The sequence below is a fragment of the Siniperca chuatsi genome, linkage group LG23, assembly GCF_020085105.1.
Source record: "Siniperca chuatsi isolate FFG_IHB_CAS linkage group LG23, ASM2008510v1, whole genome shotgun sequence".
NCBI classification, from domain to species: Eukaryota; Metazoa; Chordata; class Actinopteri; order Centrarchiformes; family Sinipercidae; genus Siniperca; species Siniperca chuatsi.
Genome location: NC_058064.1, coordinates 5,985,724 through 6,004,858, shown reverse-complemented (window position 1 = coordinate 6,004,858; position 19,135 = coordinate 5,985,724). Strand labels below are relative to the sequence as shown.

At 42.2% G+C, this 19,135-nt stretch overlaps 1 protein-coding gene across 3 annotated transcripts in view; it reads left to right on the top strand.

The window, feature by feature from the left end:
* pawr (PRKC, apoptosis, WT1, regulator) overlaps positions 1-5,779 on the top strand; it is a 75,293-nt gene extending 69,514 nt beyond the window's left edge. For all 3 annotated transcript variants that reach the window (XM_044186691.1, XM_044186692.1, XM_044186693.1), the window contains exons 6-7: positions 106-210; positions 4,314-5,779. In XM_044186691.1, coding sequence (XP_044042626.1) covers positions 106-210; positions 4,314-4,400 — 192 coding nt within the window. In that variant the 3' untranslated portion in view covers positions 4,401-5,779. The remainder of the gene's footprint in view (positions 1-105; positions 211-4,313) is intronic.
* The last annotated feature ends 13,356 nt before the right edge of the window (positions 5,780-19,135 follow it).

Sequence of the window (19,135 nt, the reverse complement as noted above, 5' to 3'; positions counted from 1 at the left end):
TGAAAAGATTTATCATTCATGTAATTGTATTCTCTCTCTCTGTGTGTGTGTGTGTGTGTGTGTGTGTGTGTGTGTGTGTGTGTGTGTGTTTTTTTTTTTTTTCAGGAGCTGGCCAGAGAGCGTCAGGAGAACGGCAGGTTGCTGAAGGCCCACCAGGACAAAGACGACCTCATCGAGAAGCTGAAGGAGGAAATTGACTTGCTGAACAGAGTGAGTTCAGCCTATGTAATTTTCTGCTCTGATGTCTTGATATTTTGAGCGTTCTTTTGTGTTCATGTGTGGGTGGCTTGTGGGGGTTGTAAATCATCATCTGGCATTTTAGTGGAGTTGTGTATAATAGCTGTGTGTTTTTCTACAATGATTTTCTGGCAGTCCATTAGGACTTGGACACCAACAAACCTCTATTTTTGGATTTACACACTTGTTACAAGATAACAGCAAATATTTTAATCAGAGGCATTGTAAGTGCAATTTGCATTTTAAACACTATACAAACATTCACCAGTGGTTTGATGACATCTGAGCTTCAAAAGTTACTGGTCAGTATGACAGGTGACATTAATGTCTTATTGATTTATCCACCAAAACAAATTTACTGCCTGGTGGATAAGAATTTCAGACGTGATTGTATGTCTCAAGCAAATTGGGAGACTTTTTTTGACTGTTTGTCAGCTTAAATTTGAGGGTACTTTCAGTCATATTGTGCAAACACTGTTGTGGTCCTCATCTCAGAGAGTTTGGACAGATTGTTTTGTAGAATAAAGCAAAAAGAAAGATCAATAAGTAAGAAATTGTGCTGTGGCAGCTGAAAACACCACAGATAGCTCAATCTTCAACTTTTAAACACCCAGTTCCTTTCTCTTTCTCTTTTCTATCTCACTGTATATCAGTGAGGTGAAATCTCTCTCTACTTTATTTTGATTTACTCTCAGGCAGAATGTCCAGCATTCAGAGTTCAAAAACCCTCCAGTTAAAACGTTCAAACTTTATACATTTTTAACATTATACTTACTGCGTAATTTCACATTCAGTAAAGTAGAGCCACAAGCCAAACTAAATGATCACCAAATTACAACTTTGTCTTCAACTAATCAGTGTGGTATTGTCAATCTACCTCTGGTGTAAGAAAAAAATTACAATCAGCCATCATTTAGACAAATGGCTTCATTTTACAGCTTGAAATAAATAGAAAAGTTTTTCATGTTTACTATACACTGCAGGGTTGGGTTTGTTGATTGCAGTTTGATCTTTATTATTGAATTAATCCATAATCAGGCAAACGCATGTTTCATCACTGTACTCCAAAGGTCATACTCCAATGTTTTCATGTTTCCATTATTGCATAGGCGTAGATTTAGTTATGCACAGTAAGAACATGTTCCTACCAATGTCAGGGCGCTGATGAATTGTCCTGTCCAATATTTTATCGATCGTGAAATATTAGCTCCAAACAGTGTTATCGGTAAGGTCTATGCAGAGTTTCCAGGTTTGTGTGTTTTCTGCAAAAATTGTGCTTTAATGATAGAGTTTTTTTTTTTTTTTTTTTTTTTTTTAAATAGTAACCCTCAACTTCAAGATGTTGAAGCTTGTCGTCTAACTGCAGCACAGCAGTATTAGAGTCATGAATGAACAGCGGTGAATCTGAGGCGGGTAGCATTTATAGTTTAAATGTTTTAAACATCACAGAATTAAAAACGTCTTCACTGGACAAAACTATCATCAGTCGATTGTTATTGTTAGCTGACTTATAATAATGGTAAATGTTATATAGTGCCTTTCTAGTCTTTCTGAGTACTCAAAGTGCTTCAACTACATATCTCATTAACACACATTCATACAGCGATGGCAGTAAGGGGGATCGAACCGCCAACCTTCCGATTGGTGGACGAGCCGCTCTACCACTAAGCCACATTCGCCCCTAATAATAATAATAATAAATAACTGGTGAAAATGCCCCCTCAGAAAGCGAATTTGGACATCAGGTCCTTTTTTAAGAATCAATTTGTAGGTAACAGCTGAGCTTAGCTAATAAGAATGTTCTGTAATCAATCCAAACATTTATCATCTTTAACATTAGTAGGATAAATATTAATTTAATACCATCCCTCCCTGTCCAATTTCCACTAGTGGATCAGGAGCAGCGTTATTGTATAGGTCATTATAACATGGACATTATTGATAAGGTAAATTAGCCATAGAAAATTAGCCTTGTCCAGCTAATTTGTTTGTAAATGTCATTTTATCAGGACAATCCTGATAGCAGAAGCTTACAGACAGGTGAGCTGCAGGCTCTCAGCTGAGCTCTGATGTCAAAGTGAAATGGCTGGCCAGAAGTTCAGGAGTAAAATAAAAAATAATACAAGTAGAAGTTTTGGGATTTACCGATATGTTAATGTTACAACAGGTTTAGGGACAAATCGTGGTTTTTAAAAACTTACTGTGATTCATCCTGGGAGTGCAGTCAGACTATCTGCAAATGAAGAACAGGGCTCTGGTGAGACTTAGTTGTGGCACTTCTTAAAAATCCTCAGGAAAATCAGTTAAGACAAGTGATGATAAGCCGTCTTACTTTACAATCATTGTCAGAAGTGCTTTTGAGACATCTTGTAGCCATCACACTCGGGAGTGTTTCACATTGACGTGAACCCATTAGCAGGAGTCATGTGTGTTTTTAAGTGGTTTGCCCCCATGGGTCGGGGTCCTGTTTCCTCCTCACTCTGTGGTCAGGGTTGAAAGGTCAGGGGATGTGAGCTGAGTATTCTTTATATTCAGCAGCCGGAGTGAAACCTCTTTGAACCCTCTGAACCCTCATCTCCCTCTCACACAGACTGTCAACAATCCCTCCTCATCTTGCAGCCTTTGCCCGTGTTTTCTGGGTCACAGAGGCCGGTGGCAAAAGACATCTCTGTTTTTTTGGCATCTCTGAAGGGAAACGTAGCGGGAGGGGTTAGATCTGAAAGACTTTCATGTCTCAAATATTCAGAGAATAGAGATCTTAGCTCTCCCCTGCGGAGCCAATCAAATCTAAACAAGAGATCAAGCTCTGCCAACAAATATAGCGGTTATTGATGGGTACATTTTCAGCAACTAGTCAAATGAATGTTGCTCGGTTATTATCTTGACCCTTCAGTCATTATGATACACACTACACAACCCATCTGCAAACACTACGAGTGCAATATTGCAGGAGACATCACGTTGATAGCATCACAGGAAGCTGGTCATAAGAGAAGGGCTTTATGTAAGAATGGTCAACGTGGTGATAGTCATCAGAAATGTCCCTGAGAGGCTCCTGCAAGGCTTGATGGGAAAGCAGGAGATAACAGCTGATCCAGTCTGCCGTCTCTGCAGAGGAAGATTGAATCCTCAGTCACTGTAGAAGTTTATTTAGGAGAGAAAGAAAAGATAACGCTCAACTGCTGGACCTATATCTCCCTTTTGATACACTTTGAAGAGAGAAATCCTGTCTTGTACAGAGCTCAGATCTCTGTAAGCACAAGTTGTAGATTTTTAATTTTCAAAGGTTAAACCTGCAAAACTTTTTTGGCCACTTGGGGGCAGCAGAAACAAGTGGTGAACACAACATGGACACAAAGTTGATATGGCAAACTTCTTTTTGTTGTTGTTGTTGTTGCTGAAAACAACTGCCTGCTGCAGCCGAAAACAACACTATGAGAGCGGAGAGAGTCAACCAACCCAACAAAGTTGCAGGTTGGACAGCTAAGCAATGAGCTGAAACTCACTATAAAGCTCTGTGAAGCTGAAGAGAGCTGCAGATTTGGGTGATAATTCTCTGTAGGTTGAATCACTACGAGCGACCCCTTTCACATTGTTTTTACATTGTTATGATATTAAATATTAATTAGAGCCTCTTTAAGAGAATACATAAGAGTCTGTGCAAAAAGCCAGTCTGTTTGTTTTGAAACTAGTCTTTTTATCACTCTTCCTCTGCCGCAGTGACAACATGTTGAAACTCGTAACCTCCTTAGTTTGACTTTCAAATTCCCGAAGTGCAGTTCGGCTCATTCTCAGCAGCCATGTGATCATGACCGGTGAAGTAAGAACCCGAAAATGAGGAGTGTCACTTTGATGAGACAGCCCTGTGGCAACTGAGAGCCTCTCTCATTTGCAACTAATTGAAGCTGTTAATGTCTAATTTGTTGCTATCAAGGCAACCTGGCTGGAGGGGGAAACCTGGCAGCAAGTAATGCTCGCTTTAACTCTCAGACTAACGCTCCAACCTCACAGGGCCCTCAAAGGTATAGAGGCAGGGTTGTGAATATTGTGTCTAAATCTTTGTGCCCTGTTCGCAGGACCTGGATGACATTGAAGATGAGAATGAGCAACTCAAACAGGAGAACAAGACTCTGCTGAAAGTGGTGGGTCAGCTGACGAGGTAGAACCGCCCCCGACAAACAAGGTCTCCCCTTGATGAATGGAGCATCTCGATTCTCTCCTTTCTCCTGACCTTCTGCCCTGGGTCAAGTCCAGCAGCATGGCTTTTTACCTGTTTGATTCTGTCTCTTTGTCTGTTAGAGGTGAACCTGTAAAGTAGTCGTCCTCAGCCTCACATCCTTAAATACATCCCCCCAGGAGGATTTATTCCATTTGTTGTGAAAGCTGAGCGAACTAGGGGCTAATAGTCTCTGACAGCCTGGGGATTGTCATCGTATACATATTTAATGTAAATTTATTGTATATAGGCCATTTAGATTGTTCATTTTTTTGATTTTTGATAAGGTCTTAAAAAGCAAAAGTAAAATGAATGTATGTGCTACACAAACAAGCACACACAAAGTATTTTAAAACTTGTTTAGAGGTTAAGAAAAGTCTGTGCACACAGCAGCCACCCAGGTAAATTTAAAAAGATCTCCAGTGTTGCAATATTTGAATTGTGTCCGAGTGCAGTTTCATCAGTGAACCTGTAACGATGGAGCTTCTGTCAAGGAACACTTGGACCAAATCATTACAACATCAATACTGCTACCATCAGCCAAAGTGGGCCTTGCAATGCATGTGAGATTTTTTTGTCAATTCTTAAAAAAAGCCTGGTGCTTTATTAATGAACACTAGTGCCAGATTTACTTTCTTCCATTAATTTCTTGGTACATTTGAATCCCAATAGGGCATCTACAAACCTGAATGACGAAAATTGTATTTTAAATATTTCCAATTTAAATAATAAAGTTAACACAAGCAAGACTTTATACCAATTATATGCTTTGCGCATTTCACCGTTAACATCTGAGTATTACACTTGCCCTTGATGAAATGTTTTAGGGTGAAACCCTTGCCTAGTATATGTGTGGATTCTTTTTTAAAAAGCATTTTGCTTTCTGTAATTCGTTTACAAGTTATGTCTTTGCAATATTTGGTAGATGTTTAGCTGCTCTGTTTATGGCATCTAAGATGTGTGGAGTGAGCTACAGTGCATTTTTTGTATGATTACCAAATGAACTGAAGGAACATACTATTTGAAATGCATCTCTTTTGTTTACTCAAGGGAACAGGCTTGGCTGGTAGTGTACTTAGTACTGTGTATTTAGATCATTTTATTCCACTGAGGAGCTGCTCAGTGAGCTCCTGTACTGGGGGCAAATAATCTATAGGTTTTAGTCCATCACTAGTCCATCACTCTGCTTCCACATACGTTCACATATTTTAGGGTAAAGATCATCCCCTCGCAGACAGACATCACAGACCCATCTCTCTTCCCATTACATTATGCATGTACAGAAGATTAAGACATTTAATAAAAGTTTGATTATCTCTCTCCTCAGTCGACTCGCTTCTGTTCATTAAGACTAATTTGATGTGATGATACCATGGCACTGAGTCGGTAATGCAATGTGACGGTGGCGGAGGGTTCAGTTCCTCCGCCTAGCTCTCAAGACACACACACACTTACATTCATGATGATTCAACATGCCAGTCACCAACCTGACTGCCTAAAGGCCACCATCCTGGGACATGAAACCTCCATCCACCCCACAGAACCTGTGTTACGCTATTGAAACGCATTCATTCCCTCACCTACAGTAGTGACAGAGTGGGGAGGGACGCATCTATATAGGAAGCATATCAGGACTAATGTCAACTAAATTTCCACATAATGGCCTCTTTCAGCTGATGGAAAGTGTTGGAGGTTCTCTCCATAATCCCTATTAGCATTTTTATGAAAAGTTATAGGAACTGTCATTTGGAATAGTCACAGAGGGCAAAGACAATTCATATCTGCCTCTAGTTTGTCACAAAAGGCTGCTCATTCGCTCTTACCAGCAACATCAGACCTGTACTAAAGTTCAGACAGCATCAGAATCCTTTCTGTCTCATCACTCAGTGAATTATAGGTTTCACTGCATGTTTGTAATGAGTGGATCACTGTTTATGTTTTGAAGCTATACAAGAAAATATTTTGTCTAGATGAGATGAGTGACAGTCCATGTTGTCATCTTGTATAGCCGGTTAAAAAAAAGCATTAAAAGGGAGAAAGTGTTATGTGGTTGTATCATTTAAACACATGCTTAAAGACATATTGTAGTTGAAAAGACAGGAATGTGTACTCTGTATATAGGACTGACAAGATGTTAGCAGGGTCGTAGCAACTATTGAGGACACCGAGGTCATGACCTCAGTATTTTTTTCTGCTAATTTGGGGGTTTTAGAAACCTGGAGCAGGGGGATTTACGTTCTACATGACAGTGTATTTAAAGCTGACTATTTTGAGGTCAGCAAAAATAAATGATTTATTAATTCTCCGTCAGAATTTGTAGCTTTTGAAGACCATTTATTTGTTCATGCTGGGAAATAAAACAGTAACGCTTTATTCTACAGGGCAATAATTTCCTATTCATTTCTCAATAAATTTCCTATTTATAATTATTTAATCTGGTACCACAATAATTATATAGGAAATAGAGACAAAGTTGATACAGTTATTTTGGTGTTTAAGTTTAGTTAAATGAGTTTGTAAGCAGTTGTTCCAAAACAATTCCCTTGCTCCATTTAAATACAACAAAAACTTTAATTGCAGAGGAATTATATAGCAATTGAATTGATAACTCAATAGATAAAATAAAAAATACAAATAATTAAGACATTTTAGATGCTTTCTTCTCTGTGTTTGGCGGACCTCAACTCATGATCTCAGCATTCATCTCGGGTTCACAGTTTTTGAGAAGCACATCTGGGCTCCCGATCAGTGTGATATCCTGTAGAGGGTGTGTGTTGATATCACTTTATGGCGTGGTACACCCCTCTTATCCATCACTAAGTGGCAAAACAAACCTTCTATGGCTGCAATGGATGGGGAGAGCTGGTGTAAAAAAAAAACAAAATAATGTTTTTAAAAAGTAAAAGCCAACAAAACAAAAAATCATCTGTTTGACAGTCGGTAGCTGATAGTGGACATTGAAATGTGGCCAGAAAGAGTTTCCTGACACAGTTGTATACCTTTTTTTTAGACCAGGGAAGAACACTCAACAGTCACACAGAAAACAATTGAAAGGTAATCAAGATGGAGTCTAAAAATAAGACAAGGTTTTACTGCCAAATACCTGATGTGAAATGGCAACAACATCCAAATTTCAACACCAGGATTTCATCTGTTTTGCCAAATTGCAGTGATATATTTGCTTCTTTTGTCTCAAGCCTTTGGCAGTGCAAACGTATGCCTGTGTTCTTTCTAAATCTATTTGTGCTGATTGATTGAACTGCAGCTCTTTACTGAACAATTTATGCCATGTTTTTCCATGTAAATGCACCCACCAAATGCTGAATATTTGTGTGTTTACCATTCAGGGGAATGACTTCTGAGCATACCGATGTCAGCTGCACACTTTCTATAGGATGTCATTCAGATGCCTACCTTTACAAGAGAATTATTCAAGTTTATAAATTGTGACCAGCCTGTGTGAGAGCTGTGAAGGCTTAAACTGGATGGTATTTTATTTTACATCACTGTCTTTGTTACGGGTCCGGTCTAGGGGGCAGACCCGCACAGAAGAAAACCCTGAATATACAGGAAAATAAGAGACAACAGGCAGTGAGCTTCGGTTCTGTGCAGCCTCGCTTCATTGTATGAAAGAGAGCGGCCCAATCCCTATCAAGAAGGGCCTGGCTGGGAGGCCCGCCACTTGCTCACTACACTGCCCCCTTGTGGCGCACCCCAAGAACGCAAGACTACCTCACGATTAAACAAAAGCATATTAATATATCAATTCAATGAGGATTTAGTGCATTTTATCAGTAAAGTACTACTTATAAGTGTAAAGAGACATTGTCCAGTTATAAAATAACATAAAAATGTGACTGCACATTTTGTGTGCGTCACATGCTCCCTGACAACAGAAAATGGCTCCAGACATTTACAAATACATCTTTGCTCTACATATAACAACAGTCCAATGTCTTTGTTATCTATTAATAAGCAGGTAATGGCATGTGATGTACAGGAGCAGTAAATGGATATATTACTGGATATGCATAATGCTGTGGGATAAGTCTGTATGGTGCATGATACATCACTGGGCTAGAGTCCATTCCCCAAATAGGCACAGCTGGTGGCAGAAAGGCTTCCACTGCGTGGACAGCTGGTGGTGGCTGGTAGATGGACTGGAGCGAAGGCTGGCCCAGGGAGTTGTAGGTGAACATCTGCGGCGGCTTGCGGGGACGAGTGGACCTCCGGACCTGTGGCTCATCCTCTTCTCCCCCACTGGCACGTGCAGGCTGGAGTGGATCTGCTGGCTCACCGTTGTCCTCTGGGTGGTCCGTGTCATTCTGGGCATCATCTGCAGGCTCTGGTATTTCAAGTGCACCATCTTCATCCTGCTGATGTCCTGCATCTGACTCTGGCTGACTTGTATTAACAAGGGGCCTTTCTGAAATACTTTTGTTTTGCTCTCTGAACATGGGCTGCCTTGTGTCTCTTACAGGAGTTGGCGTTCTAGGCTCTGCGTGTACAGTTGTGTTTCCTCTCTGTAGCCCAGCAGGTGGAGCTCTTGTGAGATGTTGGGGAATCCTCAACCAGTATCTGACTGGTTCATCTTCTGAGTCTGAAGATGTATTGTTTTTTGTGTCACTGAGTCTCTGGTCTCGTTTTGTCTGTCTTTGAGCTCTTGTTTGATGTGTTTGTCTATTCTTCACAGGTGGAACTCTGGGAGGTAATTCTACTGGCAAATCATTGACTAATAAAAGGAGGTTGCGATGAAGTGTCCTGACTTTGTTACTTCCGTTTTCAGGTGTCACTTTGTAAACAGGGCCATCTGCAATTCTCTCTTTTACTACATGGATGGTGTTCTCCCAGTATGATCTTAATTTACCAGGACCCCTCTCTCTCCCAGGTTACGAACTAGCACACGGTCACCTGGTTCAAGGAAAGTACCTTTGCTGTGTTTGTCATATGATGCCTTTCCTTTTGCACTTGACTGTTGGCTATTCTCCGTGGCGATCTTATATGCCTCCCTCATCCTCTCAGCCCACTTTTCTGCATAACCTCGAGGAGTGCTGGTATCTCGTTCAGGGTGTAGGTTGAAGATTAGGTCCACAGGCAGTCTGGGATGTCTACCAAACATTAAGTAGAATGGGGACATACCTGTGGCCTCGTGCCTAGTACAGTTATAGGCGTGAACTGCGTGTACCAGGTGATCTCTCCATCTCTCCTTTTCCTTCTCTGCCAAGGTCCTCAACATCTGGAGAAGAGTGCGGTTGAATCTCTCTGCTGGGTTGCTCTGGGGATGATAGGGAGTTGTGCGTGAATGTCCCACTTTACTCAATTGCTGCAAAGTTTTGAAGAGGTCATTTTCAAATTCCCTCCCCTGATCATGGTGCAGCTTGTGTGGATATCCAAATTTGGGAATGAAATCTTCAAAAAGTCTCTCTGCAGCTGTCTTGCCAGACTTGTTTCTAGTGGCGTATGCCTGGGCGTATCTGGTAAAATGATCAACGGCAACCAGGACATACTGATAACCGCCCTTACTGGGTTCCAAATGTAAATAATCGATGGACACGAGCTCAAGAGGCTGACTAGTGGTGATACTCCCCATAGGTGCTCTAATGTGGGAGACAGGCTTTTTGCTTTTGATGCAGGGGCACTTTCTTGTCACATAAGTCTCTACATCTCTTTTCATGTGCGGCCAATAAAAGCGGTCCCTGACCAATGTCAACGTCTTTTCCGTGCCTACATGACTCATGTCATTGTGTAGAAGCTTGAGCACCGTTTCGTGATACAGCTTTGGGAGGACAAGCTGGTGTCTCTGATTAGTCTTTCTGAAAAGCAAGCTGTCCTGGAGATGTAATCTGTCCCACTCATACAACAGTCTTCGGGCTGGACCACTAACTTTGCTCTTAATGTCCTTTGTTAGTGTTTTGACAGTCTCTTTGAGCTTTACAACCTGGCCTATGACAGGGTCATCTTGTTGTGCTTTTACCAGTTCAGCATGGCTTAAGGCTGGTAGTAAGTCAAGTGTCGGGTTTGTCTGAGCTAGGTCCAGGACTGCTACATAGGGAACATCTTTTGCCTCTGCAGCACGACTGCCGTCCCAAATAGTCTGAATAGTGTCTCTAGACAGTTCTTTTGTGCAGGTGTCTACATAGCTGTCTATGTCTAGTGGTAGTCTGGACAGTGTGTCTGCATCTATGTTGACTTTGCCTGGCCTATACTTTATCTCAAACCGAAATCAGCAAGCTCACCAACCCAGCGGTGGCCAACGGCATTAAGCTTCGCTGTGCTCATCACATAGGTTAACGGATTATTATCCGTGTAAACAGTAAAGTGTGGCGCATAGTAAAGATAGTCTCGGAACTTTTCGCAAATGGCCCACTTTAATGCCAGAAACTCCAATTTACCTGAATGGAGGTGGTAACTTCGTTCTGCAGGTGTCAGTGTTCTTGACCCATAAGCGATGACACGCAGCTTCCCACTTTGACACTGGTACAGGACGGCACCAAGCCCCGCTCGAGGCGTCAGTGTGCAGCACGAAGGGAAGGCTGAAGTCTGGGTAGGCGAGTACAGGTGGGCTTGACAGAGTTGAGATGAGCTGATGTAGCGCCCGCTGGTGTTCTTCAGTCCAGCATATAGATGTTTTTGACGGCATCTGCATGCGTTTTGACTTTACTGTTTTCTTTGACTGGTTGGATGTATTGGTGTAACTTGTGTCTTTTGCTACTAACAGTTCATACATTGGTCGTGCAATCTTTGAGAAATCTTGGATATACGTGACGGTAGTAGCTGAGAAACCCGAGCAGTTTACGGACTTCTCCAACAGTGCTTGGAGTTTTGTCTTTGAGAGCTTGAATGGCCTCCAGATCTTTGGGATCAATCACGAACTCCACCAGCAGAGACTAGGCGTCCAACATAGCGGACTTCTTTTTTAAAGAGTTCACATTTAGTTGGCCTGAGCTTCACGCCATGCTGTCGGAGTGCCCGTAGAACATGTCGGAGTCCCTCAACATGTTCTTCGAATGTCTTAGCATAACAGAGGATGTCATCCAAATACGGTATGCAGCACTCGTCCCTCAGTGAGCTCAGCATCTCCTCCATGCCCCTCTGGAAAGTAGCTGGCGCGTTTGACAGCCCAAAGGGGATGCGCACCCACTCATACAATCCCCACGGGGTGATGAATGCTGTCATGTGTCGTGATCCCTCAGCCACATAGCCCTGATGGTAGGCTTTCCCCTGATCTAAAATGGAGAACCAGCTATATCCCCCCAGCGTATCAATAAGATCTTGGATGCGGGGCAGGGGATGTCTATCTGGGACTGTCTTTTGATTCAGGAGCCTATAGTCTATGCAAAGACGGAGGGTGCCGTCTTTCTTACGCACACAAACCACTGGAGCTGCATAAGGGGACTTGGACTTGACTATCCACTGCTTGGCCAGAAGATCTTGAATGTATTCTTTGACTTCCCTGTAGAGTGGTTTGGGGATAGCAGAGTATGTTCTTTGGACGGGAATGTCATCTTTTAGTGTTATGTCCATTTGGAGACTTGGGATGCATCCTATGTCATTGTCATCATGGGAGAATGCATTTGACTCTTCATACAGCATTTGTTTCACTGCAGCCTGTTGCTCTTCACTTAAATGACCCACATCAACTGGAGGGTGCCACAGCTGAGATGTGGACTCACTGAGTGTCTGTTCTTTCTCAATACAAACTGGTGTGCTAGAGTCATTTACTGTGGCATCGGCTGTTTCTATGATCTTGTCAATAGATTGGATGCTCCTAGTAGTGTTAAATGGTCTAAAATAATGTCACTCTGTGTGTGATTACCAACTGGAATCTCAACATAAGGTCGCTTGCCTTTGTGTACTTCGACCAGTCCATCACCGATGTCAAGTTGCTGCAGCTTGGTATCGGGGCAGTAACTTCAAACAGGGCGACAGGGGCGCTGAAATCAGTTGACAGGTGACACCTCAGATGGGCAACTTGACCAGGCCGTATGACAGCACCTTGTCGTCCTACTCTAACTCGAGCACCTTCAAAGCTGGATTCACGAGTCTGAATGAAGTTGACAATGGTCTCAGCTTGATCCTCTTGAATCTGCATAGCGTCTTTGAGTAGTCTAGAAATTACTGTGACTATTTCTCTTTCCTTTTCCTGTCCCAGAATGAGCTCTTGAATGACGTTGAAGCCTAATATGGGACGGGGAAGACTGACTCTGCTGACCAGGAATGGGACTCTGATAGTGAGATCTGGGTTGTCATTTTCAGGTAAGTTAAACAGCAGTTCGATCCAGCCATCATAAGGGACAGACTCACCGTTAACTGCAGTCACATGGAGGGGCTTGTCTCCCAGTAACTCACTGAGAGGGCGAATCTTTTGTTGAGGGGCAAAAGTCTTTCTCCAGACACGATCAACAATGCTGACCTGAGCACCAGTGTCCAGGAGCACGGTCACTGCATAGCCGTCCAGGTTGCACTTGAGGAGGCATTTCTGTCCTAAGATTTTTGCTACTCTTTGTGATGCAGACATGACATCGGCAGAATGGCAAGCAGCATCATTAGCTGAGTGAGAGTAATTTTCCTTCAGTTGTGTTGGTAAGTATTGCTGTGCCCTTGGTTTGTAGTCTTTGGTTCTTTTCAAACATCCCACTGCCCTGTGTCCTTCCTCGCCGCAAGTGAAACAATGGTTGCAATTAGTCCTTCGGTGAGCGACACAGTCAGGGCAACCAAACTTGCTCTTTTTCAGCTGCTGGCGGGGGCTATTAGAACAATGGCAAGGACATGTTGGACTTGACTCATTTGGTTTCGACTCTGGCTCTTTAGGTTTTGTCTGGAGAGAGCTTAAAGCATCTGTCAAGGTTTGTACTTGAGCGCTGAGTTGTCGAATGAGCTCATCTTTTGCTTTTAACTCTGGGCTGGGTTTTACTTTTGTTCCACTGGGCTCAACTTCATTACTGTGGGCAAAGGCAGTTTTGGAGCGAGTTATATGGCCTAGGCGCCTTTACGTTCACTCTCTTCATTTGTAGTTTTAGTCATTTGCTTTAAGAGCAAGTCATCAGTCACTGTAGGATCAGAAAGGAACTGTTTTAGCTCTCGCCTAATGTCCTCATGTTTCTCACTTAAACCTTGGTAAACAGTGTGCAGGAACACATTTTGGACCGTTTGAGCTTCATACTTGATACCACAATCAGACTGTTTTGACGTGAATATTAACTTTTGCTTGAGCCCCATCATTCGGTAGAGAAACTGTTGTGGAGTTTCTTGTTCGTTTTGCTTGGCTGTTATGAGTCCTTGGAACAGTTCAGTTGTGCTCTTCTCTCCCAGGTGTGACTGTAGAAAGCTTTTCAACTCTATGATGGACATCTCATCTTTGCTTGTGAGCATCTCTTTGAAGATGCCAGGTTTGATGATGCGCAGGACAGCCTGAACCACTTCACTCTCAGTGTGATTCTCTTTCAGTCCTCTGTCTATTTGCTTACTAATGCTGCTGTAGCTTATGTCAGAGGCATTATCACCAATCTGCCCACCCTGAATCTTGAACTCTTTCCTCTGCAGTAACGGCAGATCTTTTAGAGCTATCATGCTTTCAGAGGGGTGAGTTGAGTATTTGCTCTGGGACTGGCTATCTTCATCTGCAGCGGTTGGATTTGGAGATGTGTCACTTATTTTGAGCTTTTTAGTCAGAGACTCATAGCCGGAGAGAAGCTTGGCCAACTGTGACTCAATGCAGTCATTCCCATTGTGATTGCTACCACCTTGGTCATTGCCAGTTTGCTGGGTCTGAGCAACTGCAGGGGCAAGATTAGGGGATTCACTAGCAGTCTCTACAATGTTACAGTGACTCTCTTTAATCTCCTCAATCTTGTCATTAAGGAATAATAGCACTGACACGCCTTGATCTTCTGAGTCCAACAAGCTTTCACTGCTCATATAGGCTACTATAAAGCCAATGCAACTCTCTTCATCTGATTGGTCTATTTGAGCTGGATCTAAATCAGATGTTTTGGGAATTTCGTCTAGTAGCTTGGATAAATCATCCGTTGCGAGGTGAAACAGTTTCTTTTTCACAGTCCAAACCAGCTTCTTGCGTTCACTGTCCTCCATTGTTGCTTATAACTTCAGGCCTTGGTCCTATAGCACTCACTTTGACCCCTTTCCTTGAGTTATACGGCACATGGATGCAGACGCTGGTCCACGGGTCCAGGACTGGATCTACGACCTCTGGCAGCTGTTGATGTCATAGTATCCCGGACGAGCCCCCAAATTTCTGTTACGGGTCCGGTCTAGGGGGCAGACCCGCACAGAAGAAAACCCTGAATATACAGGAAAATAAGAGACAACAGGCAGTGAGCTTCGGTTCTGTGCAGCCTCGCTTCATTGTATGAAAGAGAGCGGCCCAATCCCTATCAAGAAGGGCCTGGCTGGGAGGCCCGCCACTTGCTCACTACACTGCCCCCTTGTGGCGCACCCCAAGAACGCAAGACTACCTCACGATTAAACAAAAGCATATTAATATATCAATTCAATGAGGATTTAGTGCATTTTATCAGTAAAGTACTACTTATAAGTGTAAAGAGACATTGTCCAGTTATAAAATAACATAAAAATGTGACTGCACATTTTGTGTGCGTCACATCTTCTTACATATATTTTATGTTATTGCTATAACATAGCTTGTAATGATGATCATGTGTCCAATCAGTTTGTTTGTATGTACGGCTGTGAAAAGACATCTGCCTCCACAAAGTGCATTAGATCTTGAGAGACTGATAGAACAGATGAGAAGCAGGCCTTATCTTGTCCCTGTAGAAACCCAGCCATATTTCATTATCAGTTGGTTTCATGCTCTTGGTTCTCTGGCCAATCTCCTCAATCTCCAGGGTCCCTGGTGCAGGGAAGCACTCATCCACACAGAAGGTGGCAGGGGTCAGGATGCCAGAAAGAGTGAGAATTCATGGGTGGAACTATACTGGACATATTTGTGCAATTTCCTTTGCCGATTCCTTCTGCTCCACTTTATCATAGCAGCCCATTTTCTCAACCACCAGGCTGAAAATTACTTGTGCCTACCCATGCACCTTTTATACATCATTATCTCAAAACTAAGTGATGTCTGAGGTGACACTTTAAAGCCAGTCAAATTGAAGTGTCCTTAGTGATGGGAAATTATTGCACCTTCTATCCTAACCTAATGTCACACTGTACTTCCAGCAGAAGGCACAATCTCTCACTGTCTCTTTCAAGTGAGTGAGATTTCTCTGTGGCGCCACCATGAAAGTGCTTTTTTGAAGTCACGCCGTTTGGCCAGCCATTCTCTGAAGACAAACAGCACCATGTTGAAGCTGAAACTGCAATAACAAGACTTCAGACGCCCCCGCATGCACTTCCCTCAACACCTGGACCACATGCGGAGCTGCCCTTTGTTGAAATGCCCTGTAAAAGTCAATGGAATTCTAACGCAGTTCACAAACTGAGAGGAATCAACTAATGGCAGTCCAAAGGCATGACATTTATCAAATGGCATAATTTAACTCGTTTAGCTTAGAGTAATGGCAAAGTTTTGGATGTTTTTTTTTCTTCTTTAGCTTTGCCTCATGGCAGCTGTGAGAGGAAGTACTGAAGTAGAGGAGGACAAATTGGATTTTTTTGTACAATCAAGGAGTCACTACAACAGATGCAGAGGGTGCAACAGATAATGAAATATGGTCAAATATCCCTTAAAAGTGACCAAATATCTAAATAAAATATAATAATAATGTAAACTTATAATGTTACAATATATTATTAGCCAAGAATTAATAGATTTAAACACTATATTCCACTTTCAACCTATTTAGGAGACATTTTATTACATTTTGACAAGTGATTATTGCTTTATCCAGCAGCTATTACATTATCAGTTGCTGTAAAGCATATCCAAACACTTTCTACTCATTCCATCTGGCCCATTTTATCACTGCAGCTGTCACCTAAATCACTCTCTCGCCAAAATGACTTCTGTCAACCCCTCATAACCCATTATCCTAAAAAAAGAGATCTATTTGAGATGGCACTACAAACCCATATTCTGTTCTGTCCTTTGGCCTGTTGGTTGGTGTTTCCATTGGTCTGGCTTCTATAACTGTTTCATCTTCTGTCCTTAAGCTTTGGACCCAGCTCTGTCCATTTTGTCCAGTGGATCTCTGTCCAGTTGGCTTAAATAATGTAGTTCTTGGTGGTTTATATTTATATTATTATTTTTAAAAAACAGTACTGTACATATTTTTACTATAGCTATATAAAAATAGTTGTGGAGTAGAATAAAGAAGAATCAGTTTTCTCACATCCAAAAATCTAATCTGTCACAATGAAAAATATTCTGAATGTAATTAGCCAGAAACACACTTTGATTTGGACTTCAATATTCATGAGGACGCTCCGCAGGCTGGAGAATAAACACAAAGCACTTTGAGCTGACAAAGTATGCAGGGGGCCTTGACTTTTCTCTGCATTTGGAATTAACAAAAAACAAACATTTTCTCCTCTAATGTCACCTGAATGTCCCCAGGGGTGTAAAATATTACACTAATATGTTGGTGGTTTGCCTCTATTTTAGGTGGTATGTGTTATCAATGGACAGCTAATAGCCATGGCCAGATTAAGTCAATGGCAAAATTGAGTTGTGGGCTCCAATTATGGTTTAACATAAATATATTTAGGAATGTTATTGAGGAGAATGCACCATGGAAGTTTTGACACAGGGGCCCTCTCTAAGATCAGGCTTAGCCATGTGTCATTAATCATGACACATGGCTCCCATCTACATGATTGTGCATTAGCTGCTTTTAATGATAAAAAGTATTTGTATTGATATTGATATAAATGATTCTGGCTCCGGTATTACTTGGTATTGGATCGGAACCAAATGTTTTGGAGTTGCCGACCCCTCAAAGAGGTGTCAGTGGAGAGTTTTTGTGTCCTAGAATGGGCAGAATACCACTCTAAGGGAATAATATACTTGTATGCAATATTTAATTGGACCTTTGCATAAAATATGACCTAAAGATAAACAAATATTGGTATTGGTATTGGCTTTTGGATGTGGGTGGATACTTTTTCCCTGGGCTAATCAGTGCCCAGTCCATGAGCCCTGTGCCAAGAGGAAAACTGTATACAATTTACATGAGGTACTTGAATGGGAAAATGGGAAATGCTGCATAAATGCCATCGTCACCTTGAGACTCCGTCCTGTGGAAGCAAACAACAAAAATCTACATGCACAGCTATCAGTCTGATTAGCATGGGCTTCACATGGACGTTCCATTCAGTTTAAGCATGGTAAACCAACCGCAGCAGCACAACAGACCTGTTCAATTTGTTGTGCACACACACTCTTTTACACACACACCATAGGGAAAGTGGTAAGCCCCCTCACAGCAGAGGCAGAGGATGACAGACTTGAGTGGCTTGTTTCTCCGTTGGGAATTAAGTCATCTGTTCTGAAGATCTCTTCCCGGCCCCCGGGGGTTGCTATGGCAACGGGACACGACGTGTGTATCCCAATCAATCTTTTCAAAAATTGTGCCCGGTTGTCCAATCACATCCATTTAAGAGGTATGCTTTGTGAGGACCCCCCTCCATTGCACACACACACACACACACCTCGTCCTCTTCCTCTTCCTCAAAACACCCACTGACAATCGCACACGCACACACAAACAAACACATACAGAATGCATATAAAACCATCACACTGAGTACAAAATGGCAAAGTATTGACTGCCAGATAGATGACTAACCCTCATTATAAATGTGATGACAAAGTGCTGCTCTACATTTGCTACCCACAGACTCTTAATGGATGCTGGAAACATTATCGATGTTTTATCTTGTGAATGCACTGCCGTCATTTATTTGAACTGTACGGTGATAAACAAGCATTTGTGCTCCAGAAACTAACTCAGCCAGCGAGTGATCCTGAAGAAGATGGAGAGGTTCCCCCCACCACGTCTCACTTCCTGTTCTTCTCCAGTGGGTGGCAGTGTTCCCAGCCTGGAACCCATCAGTGTGATACCAAGAGATAGCTTATCATGGCTCTGAGGTTTTTTTTTTGTACAGGCTTATGTGCTCAGTGACCCTTAGTGTTATATAATAGGTAGGCAGAGGTTAGTATGGGTATCCAGTGCCAAATCCTCCTGATCTAAAGTGTTTTTTCATATTCCACCTGCGGTTTGTTGTGAGTAATTTCAGTGGAGCTTCTTCTTAGTCAGCGCTGACGCACTTCCTGTATAAAATTTTAAGTTATTATTAAATAACAACCCGCATCCTCATGCTACTGTATGTAAATACTGATGGATTCATGGTGGAACACAACATCCTGCATGTGCTATTATCAAAATCAGATTTTTGACGGATCTTGTTTATGATAGATTTGTTATTGACTATGGTAATCAGGTTGCACAAGCTGAAAATGCTGTTAGTTCAGTTCAGTCGTTGCTATTTCCATCATTTTTCCCATTTGCTCATCCATTTTAATAAGCCCAAACCTCAAGAGAGGGAGCAATGTGAATTTGAATGTTGTTGATGACTCACAACGTCCATGCCAAGCAGAATAGGAGGCGGCTCTGGGAAGCATCAACAGCTTCTGAAGGTCACTCTACGCTGTTACCATGACAGCGCCGGCCTCCCTCTGAGAAGTTGTGGCCGTTGTGTTCG